Below are 20,529 nucleotides of genomic sequence, written 5' to 3' on the forward strand. Positions count from 1 at the left end.
CCCCTGCTTTAAAGTCATACCCAACAATTGTGACAACAGCTTTTTACTGTCAACTGAGTTTTGTTTTTTAATGATTTCTGCTGGTGGTGTGCCTCCGCATTTTTTCAACGCAAAAAAATGTGCCTTGGCTCAAAAAACGTTTGAAAAACACTGCTTTAGTTAAAGTTAAAGTACCAATGATTGTCACACACACACAAAGTGTGGTGAAATTTGTCCTCTGCATTTGACCCATCCCCTTGATCACCCCCTGGGAGGTGAGGGGAGCAGTGGGCAGCAGCGGTGCCGCGCCCGGGAATCATTTTTGGTTTAACCGACCTACCTGACAAAGAGAGGAGTTATGATTTCATATCTTTCTAATTCCTCTTCATATTTTATTTATTTATTTTTCTTCTGGATTTTATATATTTATTTTTCTATATTGCCACAGCAATCAGTCAGATGACAGATTTGGCTTAGTTTGTTTTTTTTACGCCGGATGCCCTTCCTGACGCAACCATCCCATTTTTCCGAGCTTCTGGGGATCTGTTTGGGTGTTGGTTTTTCCCCATAATTGATCAAAACATTTTAGCCAAATGCTCAATTGGGGGCATAGTTCCATGATATCCTGGGATTGACACGACAGGCTGGAATGTATTGACAAATGTTACAGTTGTTGCTATCATAGTGGCATCTAAGGCCCTGTCTACATTAAGCCGCTTAAACTGCTTAAACAAATAATTATTATCGGCCACACTAAACCATCGTTTAAGGTTACCCTCCTTGGATCTTGGAAAATGAAAAAGAAAAAGAAAAAGAAGACGCTTATTGACAATGGTGAACACGCGCACATTTTTGGACTCATGCAGATCCCAAATACACGTCAACAGGAACCAATAATTAAGAAAAGTTGGCTGTGCATAATATTGCAAAACAAAACGCTAGATAATAGGTTTCCTAACAGGTGCCATTTTGGGGTCCTTCTACTCACTTTGGGGCGGTATCTCGGTTGGTAGAGTGGCCGTGCCAGCAACTTGAGGGTTCCAGGATCGATCCCCGCTTCTCCCATCCTAGTCACTGCCGTTGTGTCCTTGGGCAAGGCACTTTACCCACCTGCTCCCAGTGCCACCCACACTGGTTTAAATGTAACTTAGACATTGGGTTTCACTATGTAAAAGTGCTTTGAGTCACTAGAGAAAAGCGCTATATAAATATAATTCACTTCACTTCACTTCACTCCATAATAATACTCGTATGTTGAAGCACAGTACATCTGACTATGGTAGCTGTAATGCGCTGACAATCTATCTAGCGGTGCGGCTTTGTAGCTTACCAAGGTCGTACGGGGGTGTATATATTTTCAAGTATTTCTTATATATATATATATATATATATATATATATATATATATATATATATATATATATATATATATATATATATATATATATATATATATATATATATATATATATATATATATATAAATATATATACATATATATATATATATATATATATATTAGGGCTGCAACAACTAATCGATTACATCGATTAAAATCGATTATTAAAATAGTTGCCGATTAATTTAGTCATCGATTCGTTGGATCTATGCTATGCGCATGCGCAGTTTTTTTTAATTTTTTTTAATAAAACATTATTATTATTATTTTTATTTTTATTTTTATTTTTTTTAAATAAACCTTTATTTATAAACTGCAACATTTACAAACAGCTGAGAAACAATCAAAATAAGTATGGTGCCAGTATGCTGTTATTTTTCCAATAAAATACTGGATAGGATAGAAATGTCGTTTGTCTCTTTTATCCGATTATTAATCGATTAATCGAAGTAATAATCGACAGATTAATCGATTATCAAATGAATCGTTAGTTGCAGCCCTAATATATATATGTGTATATACATATATATATATATATATATATATATATATATATATATATATATATATATATATATACAAACCCCGTTTCCAATATATATATATATATATATATATATATATATATATATATATATATATACATATATATATACATATACAAACCCCGTTTCCATATGAGTTGGGAAATTGTGTTAGATGTAAATATAAACGGAATACAATGATTTGCAAATCATTTTCAACCCATATTCTACCTGTATGGCTGTTGATCAAGTATGCGTTGCATTCACTTATGTGTGTGTAAAAGCCGCATATATTGTGTGACTGAGCCGGCACGCTGTTTGTACGAAGGAAAAGCGAACGTGACGACAGATAGTAGAGGACGCTAAAGGCAGTGCCTTTAAGGCACGCCCCCAATAATGTTGTCTGGGTGAAAAGAAATTCGGGAGTCTCCCGGGAAAATCGGGAGGTTGAAACCGATATTTTCCGATATTACATTTTACAGCATTTATCGGCCGATATTATCGGCCATCTCTACTTTCAACCGAAAGTAGAAGTGCCTTTCCGTCTTCTAGCCGTCTATAGCGTTTTTACTGGTACGGATTCTTCGTTCATCACCCCAAGCAACGTTTGTATGTTTTACAATCTAACTAAAACTGTTTACACTTACTAAACCGTCTCACTTGTGATGTCTGTAGGAGTGCTTTCATGCATAAGTGTATGTGCTATAGTAATGTAATTAAGTGAGCGTTGTTAGCATTAGCTAATATGCTAACACGTTTACAAGTGTTCGGTTACTATTATTAACTTACAATGGCATTATTTTGGTATTGTTTCAGTTTCACAAATTCCTCAGTAAATTCACCAAAACGTCACCGTGGAGCTATTGAGTCTGTTTAGCAGATTGGAGAGCTAGCGTCTGCAGCTAGTGGGTCTATGACGATGAGTTCTGTTTTGTTTGATCACCCGTTTTACTGTCGTGTTACTGACACAGTGTGGAAATACCGTATTTTTCGGACTATAAGTCGCAGTTTTTTTCATAGTTTGGCCGGGGGTGCGACTTATACTCAGGAGCGACTTATGTGTGAAATTATTAACACATTAGCGTAAAATATCAAATAATATTATTTAGCTCATTCACGTAAGAGACTAGACGTATAAGATTTCATGGGATTTAGCGATTAAGAGTGACAGATTGTTTGGTAAACGTATAGCATGTTCTATATGTTATAGTTATTTGAATGACTCTTACCATAATATGTTACGTTAACATACCAGGCACGTTCTCAGTTGGTTATTTATGCCTCATATAACGTACACTTATTCAGCCTGTTCACTATTCTTTATTTATTTTAAATTGCCTTTCAAATGTCTTTTCTTGGTGTTGGCTTTTATCAAATACATTTCCCCAAAAAATGCGACTTATACTCCAGTGCGACTTATATATGGTTTTTTCCTTCTTTATTATGCATTTTCAGCAGGTGCGACTTGTACTCCGAAAAATAGGGTAATAGTCTCCTTTTCAGGTGAGAGAGGGCGCTAAAGGCGGTGCCTTTAAGGCACGCCCCCAATATTGTTGTCCGGGTGGAAATCGGGAGAAATTCGGGAGAATGGTTGCCCCGGGAGATTTTCGGGAGGGGCACTAAAATTCGGGAGTCTCCCGGGAAAATCGGGAGTGTTGGCAAGTATGGGCGCAGTGGCGATTTTTGAGAAAATGAAAGGATTTTAAAGGCCTACTGAAAGCCACTACTACCGACCACGCAGTCTGATAGTTTATATATCAATGATGAAATCTTAACATTGCAACACATGCCAATACGGCCGGGTTAACTTATAAAGTGCAATTTTAAATTTCCCGGGAAACTTCCGGCTGAAAACGTCTATGTATGATGACGTATGCGCGTGACGTCAATGGTTGAAGCAGACATTTTGGAATAGCACGGTCGCCAGCTTAAGTCGTCTGTTTTCCTACATAATTCCACAGTATTCTGGACATCTGTGTTGGTGAATATTTTGCAATTTGTTCAATTAACAATGGAGACTGCAAAGAAGAAAGCTGTAGGTGGGATCGGTGTATTAGCGGCTGGCTACAGCAACACAACCAGGAGGACTTTGAGTTGGATAGCAAATGCGCTACCGTGAGTACAGCTTTGGCTTCAAAACATTTGATCCCTTGCCCGTACGTGCGTGTCGCTATGTGCATGTCACGTACGTAACTTTGGGGAAACATGTTTTTTGCCGACTCTGATGGCGGCCGGGGTGTCGTCGAAAGCTACAATGCCGTCCGCCGCCGTGCCGCTGTCCTCACCTGTCTGGGTTGACTTCCTCCGTCTCCGGGCCGCCGACCGCACCGATCACCGTGGTGAAGTCCTTCGTCGCGCCGTCGATCGCTGGAACGCAGGTGAGCACGGGTGTTGATGAGCAGATGAGAGCTGGCGTAGGTGGAGCGCTAATGTTTTTAGCATAGCTCTGTCGAGGTCCCGTTGCTACGTTAGCTTCAATGGCATCGTCAGCAACAGCATTGCTAGGCTTCGCCAGGCTGGAAAGCATTAACCGTGTGGTTACAGGTCCAGGGTTTAATAGTATTGTTGATTTTCTGTCTATCCTTCCAGTCAGGGGCTTATTTCTTTTGTTTCTATCTGCATTTAAGCATGATGCTATCATGTTAGCTCCGTAGCTAAAGTGATTCGCCGATGTATTGTCGTGGAGATAAAAGTCACTGTGAATGTCCATTTCGCGTTCTCGACTCTCATACAGGGGACGGCGTGGCGAAGTTGGTAGAGTGGCCGTGCCAGCAATCGGAGGGTTGCTGGTTACTGGGGTTCAATCCCCACCTTCTACCATCCTAGTCACGTCCGTTGTGTCCTTGGGCAAGACACTTCAACCTTGCTCCTGATGGCTGCTGGTTAGCGCCTTGCATGGCAGCTCCCGCCATCAGTGTGTGAATGTGTGTGTGAATGGGTGAATGTGGAAATACTGTCAAAGCGCTTTGAGTACCTTGAAGGTAGAAAAGCGCTATACAAGTATAACCCATTTATTATTTATTTATTTATTTATATAGTATCCGAGGTGGTTTAAAATACAAATCCGTGATCCACAATAGAAAAAGGAGAAAGTGTAGAATCCAATGAGCCCTTGTTCCTAAGTTACGGTCAGAGCGAAAAAAGATACGTCCTGCACTGCACTCTAGTCCTTCACTCTCACATTCCTCATCCACAAATCTTTCATCCTGGCTCAAATTAATGGGGTAATCGTCGCTTTCTCGGTCCGAATCGCTCTCGCTGCTGGTGTAAACAATGGGGAAATGTGAGGAGCCTTTCAACCTGTGACGCCACGCTACTTCCGGTACAGGCAAGGCTTTTTTATCAGCGACCAAAACTTTATCGTCGATGTTCTCTACTAAATCCTTTCAGCAAAAATATGGCAATATCGCGAAATGATCAAGTATGACACAAAGAATGGCTCTGCTATCCCCGTTTAAATAAGAAAATTTAATTTCAGTAGGCCTTCAAGGCACGCCCCCAATATTGTTGTCCGGGTGGAAATCGGGAGAAATTCGGGAGAATGGTTGCCCCGGGAGATTTTCGGGAGGGGCACTAAAATTCGGGAGTCTCCCGGGAAAATCGGGAGGGTTGGCAAGTATGGGCAGTGACGATTTTTGAGAAAATGAAAGGATTTTAAGTGCGCCTTTTAGTCCGTAAAATATGTTATTGCATTTTTCCTCTTCACTCTCTGAAACTAACATGTCAATCCTGACTTTGCAGAGACCCTCATGGACAGTCGGTGGGCGACCACAGAGCTGGCCTGGACTACGTTCCCAGAGAGCGGGGTGAGCATATGTTTGCGTGTCTTTTGCTTGTTTTGTAGCCCCTCCCACGCCCATTTAAAAGCATTTTGTTCCATTTGCTGGTTAATAGAGCTCTGAGTGTCTTGAACAGCACGCCTCCTACTGTTTTATATCTTTGTTTTTTTGCAGCGTGTGTTTGCTTTCCGCGGTACTAAAAAAAGAGCAAATCAGAAAGACGCCGTGTGACATTGTCGGTATTAAAAAGAAATGCTCAATGCTTGATGAGCTGCACACAATCTGCGCATCGTGTTCCTCCAAACAAACCAATGTGCAAACACGCAGATAAACCAACGCAAATCCCCACAGTGTGTCAGGACAACTAGGGAGCGTAGACAGCCTGATAATTGAAAGCACGTTGAGCCCAAGAGCACATTAGAGTCCAAAATTAAGGTTTTCCGCAGATCCCCCCACCCCCCGTAGGAGTGCTGGGAAAATAAAGCAACATGAATTTGACCTGAGGGCTAACAGCCTGACAGACCTCCCCCCCAACTCCTGGCCAGTGTCATTTGTCTTCGCTACGTGAGCGCAAAGTCAGTCAATGGAAATGGCCGGTTGCCATGGAAACGGCCATCGGCAGCAAGGGCTTCTTCCTTTTCCTAAACGGGCCGAGTCTTGAGTGTCCTCGTATCCATGAAGTTATATGTCACGGGTGGCGAAGCAGCCCCCCCCCCACTCCACTCCCACCCTACTCCCGGAAGACAAGCCCCATACGTTCAGGGAGCCACGATTATCATATTTGTCAGGTAGTGCGTCAACGTGTTGCCGGTGATTTACGACATCGAACGCCGACTCTTGGGCTCATCGCGCCAGGGAATAAATTGCACGGCAGCTCAAAGACGTGAGATGACTTATGCAGTATTTTCCCGCCGGTGAAATAATCAACTACTGCGAGCTTATTTGTTATGGAAACGAAGCATTCAGTCTGACTAGGAATGAGGAAAAAAGAAAAAGGATTGACTCGCCCCAAGGTGGTTGTTTAATGGACTATACATTTATTGACTAACTGGGCCGATATGTTAGTTACCGTGCATTAATATGCAGACGACCAACTAGGGCTGGGCGATATGGCCTTTTTTTAATATCTCGATATTTTTAGGCCATGTCACGATACACGATATATATCCCGATATTTTGCCTTAGCCTTGAATGAACACTTGATGCATATAATCACAGCAGTATGATGATTCTATGTGTCTATATTAAAACATTATTGTTCATACTGCATTACTACCTTCACTACTACTACTACTACCTTCCTAGTCACGTCCGTTGTGTCCTTGGGCAAGACACTTCACCCTTTGCCTCTGATGGCTGCTGGTTAGCGCCTTGCATGGCAGCTCCCGCCATCAGTGTGTGAATGTGTGTGTGAATGGGTAAATGTGGAAATACTGTCAAAGCGCTTTGAGTACCTTGAAGGTAGAAAAGCGCTATACAAGTATAACCCATTTATCATTTATCATTAATATTGTTATGGTTGGACTAAGGGGGGGGTGACGGCTCAGACACCAGGGGGCAGTATATACAAAGATTTATTATATATATAGTATATATATATATATAATAATACAACAATAATAATATAAACTAAGGAAATGGAGTGTGAACTAGATCCAAGAGTGTGTATGGTGTAAGACAGGGGTCACCAACGCGGTGCCCGCGGGCATCAGGTCGCCCGTAAGGACCAGATGAGTCGCCCGCTGGCCTGTTCTAAAAATAGCTCAAATAGCAGCACTTACCAGTGAGCTGCCTCTATTTTTTAAATTGTATTTATTTACTAGCAAGCTGGTCTCGTTTGCCCAAAACGTTTAATTCTAAGAGAGACAAAACTCAAATAGAATTTGACAATCCAAGGAAATATTTTAAAGACTTGGTCTTCACTTGTTTAAATAAATTCATTAATTTTTTTACTTTGTTTCTTATAACTTTCAGAAAGACAATTTTAGAGAAAAAATACAACCTTAAAAATTATTTTAGGATTTTTAAACACATATACCTTTTTACCTTTTAAATTCCTTCCTCTTCTTTCCTGACAATTTAAATCAATGTTCAAGTAAATTTATTTTTTCTATTGTAAAGAATAATAAATACATTTGAATTTAATTCTTAATTTTAGCTTCTGTTTTTTCGACAAAGAATATTTGTGAAATATTTCTTCAAACTTATTGTTATTAAAATTCAAAAAAATTATTCTGGCAAATCTAGAAAATCTGTATAATCAAATTTAAATCTTATTTCAAAGTCTTTTGAATTTCTTTTAAAATTTTTGTTCTGGAAAATCTAGAAGAAATAATGATTTGTCTTTGTTAGAAATATAGCTTGGTCCAATTTGTTATATATTCTAAATAAGTGCAGATTGGATTAGAACCTATTTAAAACATGTCATCAAAATTCTAAAATTAATCTTAATCAGGAAAAATTACTAATGATGTTCCATAAATTATTTTTTTAATTTTTTCAAAAAGATTTGAATTAGCTAGTTTTTCTCTTCTTTTTTTCGGTTGAATTTTGAATTTTAAAGAGTCGAAATTGAAGATAAACTATGTTTCAAAATTTAATTGTCATTTTTTTCGTGTTTTCTCCTCTTTTAAACCATTCAATTAAGTGTACATATCATTAATTATTAATAATAACATAGAGTTAAAGGTAAATTGAGCAAACTGGCTATTTCTGGCAATTTATCTAAGTGTGTATCAAACTGGTAGCCCTTCGCATTAATCAGTACCCAAGAAGTAGCTCTTGGTTTCAAAAAGGTTGGTGACCCCTGGTGTAAGACTATGTGTAGTATTTAACTGGAGGGTTTTACCGCAAAATGTTGGTGAGAGCGATAGAACACAGAAGTCCATGGGGCATGCAGATGATCCGGTGCGAGAGAGAGGTGTCACAATCCAGGGGCGAGCGAGAAGTCGAGGAACTAAGGAGGCAGTCAGAGTCCAGAGGGAGATCCAGGGAAAAGTGAGACGCACAGCTCACTTTCCAGGCGACGGAGGGTACTGCAGGGACACGGGAGAAGACAAGGGACAAATCAAGCCACGGAGAGGAAACACGAATAGAGCATAAAGCTTGTTGCTTACGGTACACCATTTGAGAACTAAGTTCCCGCGCCGATCCTTGGGTCCACTGGTACTTTTATCCAGTTCGCCCTAAACAGTCCCAGGTGTGCAGATTGCCGGTGAGTGATTGCAGCTGGCTGGTGCTGCAGGGCGGAGACGCGCGCGGCGCGTCCCTGGATGTGCGCGCCCCGAGGTGCGCACAGACGGATGAACGGCGTTGGCAGGAGTCTGAGCCGTAACAGTACCCCCCTCCTTATAGACAGCTCTCAGATGTCCTACAGGTCGTACTACAAAAAGCACAGGAACAAAAGTCAAGGGAGGGCGGAGGGGTCAACTGGTGGTGGGTCGCCGGCCCAAATACCCCCGAATCCCTGGATGTCCGCGCCCGTGGGCGTGTCCCAAGGTGCGCACAGACGGATGAACGGCGTTGGCAGGAGTCTGAGCCGTAACAAATATATGCTCATTTTAAACTTTCATGCAGAGAGGGAAATCACAACTAAGTCAATTGACCAAAAGTGTATTTATTAAACAGTTATTAAGCAGGGGCACAAACATTCATGTCATTTCCAAAACAGAAAGTGCAAGATTGTCAGAGACATTTTAAAACAAGCTATTAGTGCACTTTTGTGCATGATGTCACTAAGATGACATATCAAAACAACACTAAATTAAAGTGCACTTTTTGTGCATGTCAAGACCTGGACTATGGATTAGGGATGTCTGATAATGGCTTTTTGCCGATATCCGATATTGTCCAACTCTTTAATTACCGATACCGATATATACAGTCGTGGAATTAACACACTATTATGCCTAATTTGGACAACCAGGTATGGTGAAGATAAGGTACTTTTACATTTTTTTTATAAAATAAGATAAATAAATTTAAAACATTTTCTTGAATAAAAAAGAAAGTGGAAATATAAAAACAGTTACATAGAAACTAGTAATTAATGAAAATGAGTAAAATGAACTGTTAAAGGTTAGTACTATTAGTGGACCAGCAGCACGCACAATCATGTGTGCTTACGGACTGTATCCCTTGCAGACTGTATTGATATATATTGATATATAATGTAGGAACCAGAATATTAATAACAGAAAGAAACAACCCTTTTGTGTGAATGAGTGTAAATGGGGGAGGGAGGTTTTTTGGGTTAGTGCACTAATTGTAAGTGTATCTTGTGTTTTTTATGTTGATTTAATTTTTTTTTAAAAAGAAGAAAAAAAAAAGATACCAATAATAAAAAAAACAATACCGATAATTTCCGATATTACATTTTAACTCATTTATCGGCATCTCTACTATTGATTGTTCGTTTTTCCGAGATGCAAGTAAAGTTGGATCGGACATGGCTTGGCGGTAAATACATGATTTTATTTTAACACTAACAAAAGGTACACAACTAAAGGCGGAGAACAAACTTGACTAATGAAACAAAAACTAACATTTAGGCAGACTATGGGCAAGAAACAAAAAAAAACACTTTCTGTGACATGAAAATAGACAAAACTCACTTGGCATGGAACTATGGTAGCATGGGTAACATGGGTAGCAGAAGTCAATGTCGCCAGGCTGACTTCCTGGCAACTATCGGCTTAAATAGTCTTGAACATGATTAATGACAGGTGTGTGAGTCCAAATGAATCAGGTGCGTGACATGAGGACATGTGAAAACTAATGGGTTGTCATGTAAACAAAACAAACATGAGTGCACAAAGAGTCCAAAAACCAAACCGAACATAACCAAAACAAATCATATCAAATCAACTTTATTTATAAAGCACATTTAAAATTTACCACAGGGGTAGCCAAAGTGCTGTACAATGGGCAGGTTAAAAGATAATACGAGTACCGAGCAAACACAACACAACACAAACAGAACACGATAAAAAATAAATAAGTAAAATAAATAAAACATAAAAGCAGGTTCACAGCAGGTGTATTATGGGGCGCCATAGCAGGATGGATATCACTCAGTGTTAAAAGCCATGGAATAAAAGTATGTTTTTAAGAGAGATTTAAAAACAGGAAGAGAGGAGGCTCGTCTAACACTCAGAGGTAGGTCGTTCCAGAGCTTGGGAGCAGCAGCGGCGAAAGCTCTGTCACCTCTAAGCTTCAGCCTTCTGTCAGGGAACGTCAGTAGCAGCTGATTGGCTGATCTTAGGGATCGGGTGGGGCAGTAAGGCTGAAGGAGGTCGGAGAGATATGTTGGCGCGAGGTTGTTTAGACATTTAAAAACAAATAGAAGGAGTTTAAAGTAAAGATATATGACAGGCGTGTCAAACTCATTTTTATTGAGGGCCACATTGCAAATATCGCCTCAGTTTACTTTTGGCATCCGATTCAGGCCACATAAGGAGATAGTCCAAATCCGATTTGGAATCTGATTTATTCAAATGTGACTTCCGTCTAAACACAATGCGATGTGACTTGTATTAGGGCTGGGCGATTAATCGATATACTCGATATATCGCGGGTTTGTCTCTGTGCGATATAGAAGGGATATAAAAGGCCATATCGCCCAGCCCTAACTTGTATCATGACTTTTTCCGCTTTTGGGCGAGCTACGACGAAGCCCGCCAGCGGAAGTGGACACTTTATCAGAAGATCCAGTTTCAGTGAGCAAAGTCTATTTTCGACAAGCAAATTTTCGGTGCATCACTAGTCAATAGTTATATTATATAACTGTAATATTTTGACTCCGAAGAAATAGCCATTGTTAAAGGACCGGAATTGAAGCTGTGGAAAATATATTACATTATATATATCCATTCTTACTAGAGATGTCCAATAATATCGGACTGCCGATATTATTGGCCGATAAATGCTTTAAAATGTAATATCGGAAATTATCGGTATCGGTTTCAAAAAGTAAAATTTATGAGTTTTTAAAACGCCACTGTGTACACGGACGTAGGGAGAAGTACAGAGCGCCAATAAACCTTAAAGGCACTGCCTTTGCGTGCCGGCCCAGTCGCATAATATATACGGCTTTTCACACACACACGTGAATGCAAAGCATACTTGGTCAACAGCCATACAGGTCAACAGCCATACAGGTCACACTGAGGGTAGCCGTATAAACAACTTTAACCCTGTTACAAATATGCACCACACTGTGAACCCACACCAAACAAGAATGACAAACACATTTCGGAGAACATCCGCACCGTAACACAACATAAACACAACAGAACAACTACCCAGAACCAATGTTCCCTCTAATTGTTCATGTGTCTGAGCAAACACAAAAACTCCCTGAGCACATGTGAGCAACATCACACGTGGCAATACCAGCAGCACACCTGTCTCAAACCAATCTTTTATAATAACACTCAAATGAGAGGTGTCATTTTCATGAGATTATTTTGTAATATTAGTGATTTGGCCCACTTGTAATGAAAATAAAAGAAATCTTGTTTTTCATAAGCTATGGATTAGTATTGTACAATATGTCTGGGTGGGGGTCCTGCTTTGGAGATCATTTGTACCCCTTTCAGAGATCACATTTAGTTGCCCTTAAACATCCTCATGTTGCACAATGAAATGTAAGCATATATGAAGTGTGCATTCCTGTAACTTTCTCTAGTAACAGCATTCTATGATTAATATCAATAAATTAACATTAATAATAAATGACAGTAGAATAAGCACATGTTTGACTGAGGAGTCATAGTGTGTGGTGTTTGAGTTGTCCGACTTTTTGTGTGGCCATAAACGCACCAGTGGCTTAGTAGTATGCGTGTTGGTGACAGATGACTAGTTGGTTTTGGCCTGGTTTGTACGGCAGAAAATGAGCAGTGCGCAATTGCGCAGGTGCGCACCTTAGAGGGAACGTTGCCCAGAACCCCTTGCAGCATGTACCAAATTCCAAGCTGCTGTTTTGAGGCATAACAAAAAAATAATGCACTTTGTGACTTCAATAATAAATATGGCAGTGCCATGTTGGAATTTTTTTCCATAACTTGAGTCGATTTACTTTGGAAAACCTTGTTACATTGTTTAATGCATCAAGCGGGGCATCACAACAAAATTAGGCATGATAATGTGTTAATTCCACGACTGTATATATCGGTATCGGTTGATATCGGAATCGGTAATTAAGAGTTGGACAATATCGGAATATCGGATATCGGCAAAAAAGCCATTATCGGACATCTCTAATGATCACTATCTTATTTAATGCCAAAATTGTTCTTCTATTGCAATAAGAATGTTTAACGTATCATAAGATTGTGTAGTACACTATATTTTGAAAAGTATCGAAAAGTATCGAAATACATTTTGGTAGCGGTACCGATACCAAAATGCTGGTACCGGGACAACACTAGTTAGCTTTTGCAATAACATTGTGGCTACAGCTTGGTTAATATGCAGGTCACAACGTGTAAATACGGGGTGTCAAACACATTTTAGATCGGGGGCCACACAGAGAAAAATCTACTCACAAGAGGGCCGGACTGGTAAAATCACGGCACGATAACTTAAAAATACAGACAACTTCAGATTGTTTTCTTTGTTTAAAAATAGAACAAGCACATTCTGAAAATGTACAAATCATAATGTTGTTGTTTTTTTTTTTACACTTACATGTTGCGGTTAATAGTATTCTATCTTTATTTGTCGTTATTTATACTTTCTGAAAAATGATGTGATAATGTTCATCAGTCAATTCAAAATCAAAATATCAAAATCAAATTACAGGATGTTATTTATGTAGTGTGCTCATTTTCCTCAACTGGTGCACTAACAACATGTGGTTTATTTTTTTATTTTTTTACATATGTAGCATAATGTACAAAGATACAAATACCGCATTTTTCGGACCAAAAAACACAGTTTTTTTCATAGTTTGGCCGGGGGTGCGACTTATACTCAGGAGCGACTTATGTGTGGAATTATTAACACATTAGCGTAAAATATCAAATAATATTATTTAGCTCATTCACGTAAGAGACTAGACCAGGGATGTTGTTATGAGTTATGTTATGAGCTCCAATGATTATATAATCTGAAATGTTCCACTTTAAAATTTTATTGGGGGAAAATATTTCATAATTTGTGTTTTTTTCCATAAAAATATGGGTTTTCTTTGACAAAAAGGGCATACAACTTAAATCTAAAAAAAAACAACGTTATATTGACAGATATACCTAATGTTGATCTAGATATTTAAACTTTGAATAATAGTAATAATAATAATACTAAATAATGACTTTTTAAAAATGTTTTTTAACCTAAACCCTTTGGAGTCCCTGGGATCAAGTCTGAGTGGAAGCCTAAATGTATATTTTTTATACATATATTGTATTGGTTTTTAAAATAAAAAATATGAAAATGGCCCCCGCTTGCTTTGATTTTTCAGTGTGCGGCCTTCAGTGGAAAATGTTTGGACACCCCTGGACTAGACGTATAAGATTTCATGGGATTTAGTGATTAGGAGTGACAGATTGTTTGGTAAACGTATAGCATGTTCTATATGTTATAGTTATTTGAATGACTCTTACCATAATATGTTACGTTAACATACCAGTTGGTTATTTATGCCTCATATAACGTACACTTATTCAGCCTGTTGTTCACTATTCTTTATTTATTTTAAATTGCCTTTCAAATGTCTATTCTTGGTGTTTGCTTTTATCAAATACATTTCCCCCAAAAATGCGACTTATACTCCAGTGCGACTTATATATGTTTTTTATTATGCATTTTCGGCCGAAGCGACTTATACTCCGAAAAATACAGTATGTAGCGTAATTTACAAATATACAAATAATTGCTATTGCGACATCTATGGACACATTTAGAACAGCTGTTTCTTTCATTCAAAAATGTCGGCTCATTTTTATACTTAGCAAACACATCCCGCGGGCCGGATAAATCCTGTTCAACCGGATCAGGCCCGCGGGCCGTATGTTTGACACCCCTGGTGTAAATAGAGCGCTCCGGAGTATAAGTCGCTCCGGAGTATAAGTCGCACCGGCCGAAAATGCATAATAAAGAAGAAGAAAAACATATATAAGTCGCACTGGAGTATAAATTCGCATTTTTAGAACATGCTATACGTTTACCAAACAATCTGTCACTCCTAATCGCTAAATCCCATGAAATCTTATACGTCTAGTCTCTTACGTGAATGAGCTAAATAATATTATTTGATATTTTACGCTAATGTGTTAATAATTTCACACATAAGTCACACCCCCCGGCCAAACTATGAAAAAAATTGCGACTTATAGTCCGAAAAATACGGTATATATATAGGATGGATACATATACATGTATATACACATATACATTTATACACACATATACATGTGTATGTACAGTCGCGATCAAAACTTTACATACACTTGTAAAGAACATAATGTCATGGCTGTCTTAAGTTTCCAATCAGTTCTACAGCTCTTATTTTTTTGTGATAGAGTGATTGGAGCACATACCGTATTTTTCGGAGTATAAGTCGCTCCGGAGTATAAGTCGCACCGGCCGAAAATGCATAATAAAGAAGGAAAAAAACATATTTAAGTCGCACTGGAGTATAAGTCGCATTTTTGGGGAAATGTATTTGATAAAACTAGGGCTGATAATTTGATAATCGATTAATCTGTCGATTATTACTTCGATTAATCGATTAATATTCGGATAAAAGAGACCAACTAAATGTCTATCCTATCCAGTATTTTATTGAAAAAAAACAGCATACTGGCACCATACTTATTTTGATTATTGTTTCTCAGCTGTTTGTAAATGTTGCAGTTTATAAATAAAGGTTTATTAAAAAAATAAATAAAATAAAATAAAAATAATTTAAAAAAATAAAATAAAAACTCTGCGCATGCGCATAGCATAGATCCAACGAATCGATGACTAAATTAATCGGCAACTATTTTAATAATCGATTTTAATCGTGCCTGGTATGTTAACGTAACATATTATGGTAAGAGTCATTCAAATAACTATAACATATAGAACATGCTATACGTTTACCAAACAATCTGTCACTCCTAATCGCTAAATCCCATGAAATCTTATACGTCTAGTCTCTTACGTGAATGAGCTAAATAATATTATTTGATATTTTACGGTAATGTGTTAGTAATTTCACACATAAGTCGCCCCTGAGTATAAGTCGCACCCCCCGGCCAAACTATGAAAAAAACTGCGACTTATAGCCCGAAAAATACAGTATATATATATAGGATGGATACATATACATGTATATACACATATACATTCATACACACATATACATGTGTATTTACAGTCGCGATCAAAAGTTTACATACACTTGTAAAGAACATAATGTCATGGCTGTCTTAAGTTTCCAATCATTTCTACAACTCTTATTTTTTTGTGATAGAGTGATTGGAGCACATACCGTATTTTTCGGAGTATAAGTTGCTCTGGAGTATAAGTCGCACCGGCCGAAAATACATAATAAAGAAGAAGAAAAACATATATAAGTCGCACTGGATTATAAGTCGCATTTTTTGGGGAAATGTATTTGATAAAACCCATCACCAAGAATAGACATTTGAAAGGCAATTTAAAATAAATACAGAATAGTGAACAACAGGCTGAATAAGTGTATGTTATACAACATATAGAACATGCTATACGTTTACCAAACAATCTGTCACTCCTAATCGCTAAATCCCATGAAATCTTATACGTCTAGTCTCTTACGTGAATGAGCTAAATAATATTATTTGATATTTTACGCTAATGTGTTAATAATTTCACACATAAGTCGCCCCTGAGTATAAGTCGCACCCCCGGCCAAACTATGAAAAAAATTGCGACTTATAGTCCGAAAAATACGGTATATATATATAGGATGGATACATATACATGTATATACACATATACATTTATACACACATATACATGTGTATGTACAGTCGCGATCAAAAGTTGACATACACTTGTAAAGAACATAATGTCATGGCTGTCTTAAGTTTCCAATCAGTTCTACAACTCTTATTTTTTTGTGATAGAGTGATTGGAGCACATACCGTATTTTTTGGAGTATAAGTCGCTCCGGAGTATAAGTCGCACCGGCTAAAAATGCATAATAAAGAAGGAAATATATATATATATAAGTCGCACTGGAGTATAAGTCGCATTTTTTGCGGGAATGTATTTGATAAAACTAGGGCTGCAACTAATGATTAATTTGATAATCGATTAATCTGTCGATTATTACTTTGATTAATCGATTAATAATCGGATAAAAGAGACCAACTACATTTCTGTCCTATCCAGTATTTTATTGAAAAAAAACAGCATACTGGTACCATACTTATTTTGATTATTGTTTTTCAGCTGTTTGTAAATGTTGCAGTTTATAAATAAAGGTTTATTTAAAAAAAAAAATAAAAAAAAAAATAAAAAAAAATAAAAACTCTGCGCATGCGCACAGCATAGATCCAACGAATCAATGACTAAATTAATCGGCAAATATTTTAATAATCGATTTGAATCGATTTAATCGATTAGTTGTTGCAGCCCTACATAAAACTCAACACCAAGAATAGACATTTGAAAGGCAATTTAAAATAAATAAAGAATAATAACTCCTAATCGCTAAATCCCATGAAATCTTATACGTCTAGTCTCTTACGTGAATGAGCTAAATAATATTATTTGATATTTTACGCTAATGTGTTAATAATTTCACACATAAGTCGCTCCTGAGTATAAGTCGCACCCCCCGGCCAAACTATGAAAAAAATTGCGACTTATAGTCCAAAAAATACGGTATATATATATAGGATGGATACATATACATGTATATACACATATACATTTATACACACATATACATGTGTATGTACAGTCACGATCAAAAGTTTACATACACTTGTAAAGAACATAATGTCATGGCTGTCTTAAGTTTCCAATCAGTTCTACAACTCTTATTTTTTTGTGATAGAGTGATTGGAGCACATACCGTATTTTTTGGAGTATAAGTTGCTCTGGAGTATAAGTCGCACCGGCCGAAAATACATAATAAAGAAGAAGAAAAACATATATAAGTCGCACTGGATTATAAGTCGCATTTTTGGGGGAAATGTATTTGATAAAACCCATCACCAAGAATAGACATTTGAAAGGCAATTTAAAATAAATACAGAATAGTGAACAATAGGCTGAATAAGTGTACGTTATACAACATATAGAACATGCTATACGTTTACCAAACAATCTGTCACTCCTAATCGCTAAATCCCATGAAATCTTATACGTCTAGTCTCTTACGTGAATGAGCTAAATAATATTATTTGATATTTTACGCTAATGTGTTAATAATTTCACACATAAGTCGCCCCTGAGTATAAGTCGCACCCCCGGCCAAACTATGAAAAAAATTGCGACTTATAGTCTTATATATATAGGATGGATACATATACATGTATATAAACGTATACATTTATACACACATATACATGTGTATGTACAGTCGCGATCAAAAGTTTACATACACTTGTAAAGAACATAATGTCATGGCTGTCTTAAGTTTCCAATCAGTTCTACAACTCTTATTTTTTTGTGATAGAGTGATTGGAGCACATACCGTATTTTTTGGAGTATAAGTCGCTCCGGAGTATAAGTCGCACCGGCCGAAAATGCATAATAAAGAAGAAGAAAAACATATATAAGTCGCACTGGAGTATAAGTCGCATTTTTGGGGGAAATGTATTTGATAAAACTAGGGCTGATAATTTGATAATCGATTAATCTGTCGATTATTACTTCGATTAATCGATTACTATTCGGAAAAAAGAGACCAACTACATTTCTATCCTATCCAGTATTTTATTGAAAAAAAACAGCATACTGGCACCATACTTATTTTGATTATTGTTTCTCAGCTGTTTGTAAATGTTGCAGTTTATAAATAAAGGTTTATTTAAAAATAAAAAAATAAAAATTCTGCGCATAGCATAGATCCAACGAATCGATGACAAAATAAAATGGCAACTATTTTAATAATCGATTTTAATCGATTTAATCGATTAGTTGTTGCAGCCCTAGATAAAAGCCAACACCAAGAATAGACATTTGAAAGGCAATTTAAAATAAATAAAGAATAGTGAACAACAGGCTGAATAACTGAAAAAAATTGCGATTTATATTCCAAAAAATACGGTATTTAGAATGCACAGAAAAGGGAAAAGTGCGTGTTCCTTTTTAACATATGTGTTAAACGCCCGTATAAATGCGGACCCAAGCTTGTTTTTACGACTTCTGATCAACATCAGGCCTGTTTGTCAAACAGCCGTGATGCGTGAAAAAGGGTTTTAATGAGAAAAATGTGTTCCCAGTAATAGTCTGCGCATAATGAATAGAATTTCTCGACGGATGCTTGCAGTTCGAATCATTACGGCTACAAATTATTCCTCACAGTCCGTACCCGACACAATGTGGGATGTGTGTTTTTTTTTTTTAATCAGATGTCATTTCACACTTTTGAATGTGTTCATGCTTCACCGCTTTGTATTAGCGAGCTCTATGTTTAATACGACTTGGTATTAATTAAAACACAACAGATAAGCGCCTATCTGCTGTGGTTGGGTCCTTGCTAAATGAGAAATATACTCTATTTTAAATGTATCTAACTATGCACCTTGTTTCCTTTTGTCGCACCATTTTCAAACCCGCAGTGGGAGGAAGTCAGCGGCTATGACGACTCCATGAGCCCGATCAGGACCTACCAGGTGTGTAACGTCCGACAGCCCAACCAGAACAACTGGCTCAGGACGGACTACATCCCCCGCAGGGGCGTGCTGCGAGTCTACGTGGAGCTCAAGTTCTCCGTACGTGACTGCGCCAGCATCCCCAACATCCCCGGCTCCTGCAAAGAGACGTTTAATCTGTTTTACTACGAGTCCGACGGGGACGCCGCCACAGACACCAGCCCCCTGTGGAGGGAGAACCCTTACGTGAAAGTGGATACCATCGCCCCGGACGAGAGCTTCTCCCTGCTGGAAGCCGGCAGGATCAACACCAAAGTGCGGAGCTTCGGGCCGCTCTCCAAGGCCGGCTTCTTCCTGGCCTTCCAGGACTTTGGCGCCTGCATGTCGCTCATCTCCGTCAGGGTCTTCTTCAAAAAGTGCTCCACCACAATCGCTAATTTTGCCGTCTTCCCGGAGACCGCGACCGGCGCCGAAGCCACGTCCTTAGTCATCGCTCCGGGGGCCTGTGTGACCAATGCCATGGAGATGTCCGTCCCGCTCAAGCTGTACTGCAACGGCGATGGCGAGTGGATGGTTCCGGTGGGTGCCTGCACCTGTGTCGCTGGTTTTGAACCCACTGCAGATCGGACCCAATGCCAAGGTATGTGTGTTTTAATAGATATTTTAAATCTCTGAATGTTTTGAGCTCCTGTTGCAAGTGTTGAGCAGACCAATACTTTGTGGACGTTACTTAAGGGTGTAACGATACTCAAAAATTACGGTTCGGTACGTACCTCGGTTTTGATTGTGGCGGTCCGCTCCCTGTATGATCAGTGTCAGAGCTTGGTCCGCATTGCCGGCAGTAAGTCAGACATGTTTCCAGCGAGGGTTGGACTCCGCCAAGGCTGCCCTTTGTCACCGATTCTGTTTATAACTTTTATGGACAGAATTTCTAGGCGCAGTCAAGGCGTTGAGGGGATCCGGTTTGGTGGCTGTAGGATTAGGTCTCTGCTTTTTGCAGATGATGTGGTCCTGATGGCTTCATCTGGCCAGGATCTTCAGCTCT

At 38.5% G+C, this 20,529-nt stretch overlaps 1 protein-coding gene across 1 annotated transcript in view; it reads left to right on the plus strand.

Moving 5' to 3' along the window:
- Positions 1–20,529, plus strand: part of ephb3a (eph receptor B3a) — a 151,176-nt gene that overhangs the window by 43,869 nt on the left and 86,778 nt on the right. The window contains exons 2-3 of the mRNA XM_062069584.1: positions 5,645–5,709; positions 19,452–20,124. Coding sequence (XP_061925568.1) covers positions 5,645–5,709; positions 19,452–20,124 — 738 coding nt within the window. The remainder of the gene's footprint in view (positions 1–5,644; positions 5,710–19,451; positions 20,125–20,529) is intronic.

The sequence above is a fragment of the Entelurus aequoreus genome, linkage group LG14 (genome assembly GCF_033978785.1).
Source record: "Entelurus aequoreus isolate RoL-2023_Sb linkage group LG14, RoL_Eaeq_v1.1, whole genome shotgun sequence".
Lineage (NCBI taxonomy): Eukaryota > Metazoa > Chordata > Actinopteri > Syngnathiformes > Syngnathidae > Entelurus > Entelurus aequoreus.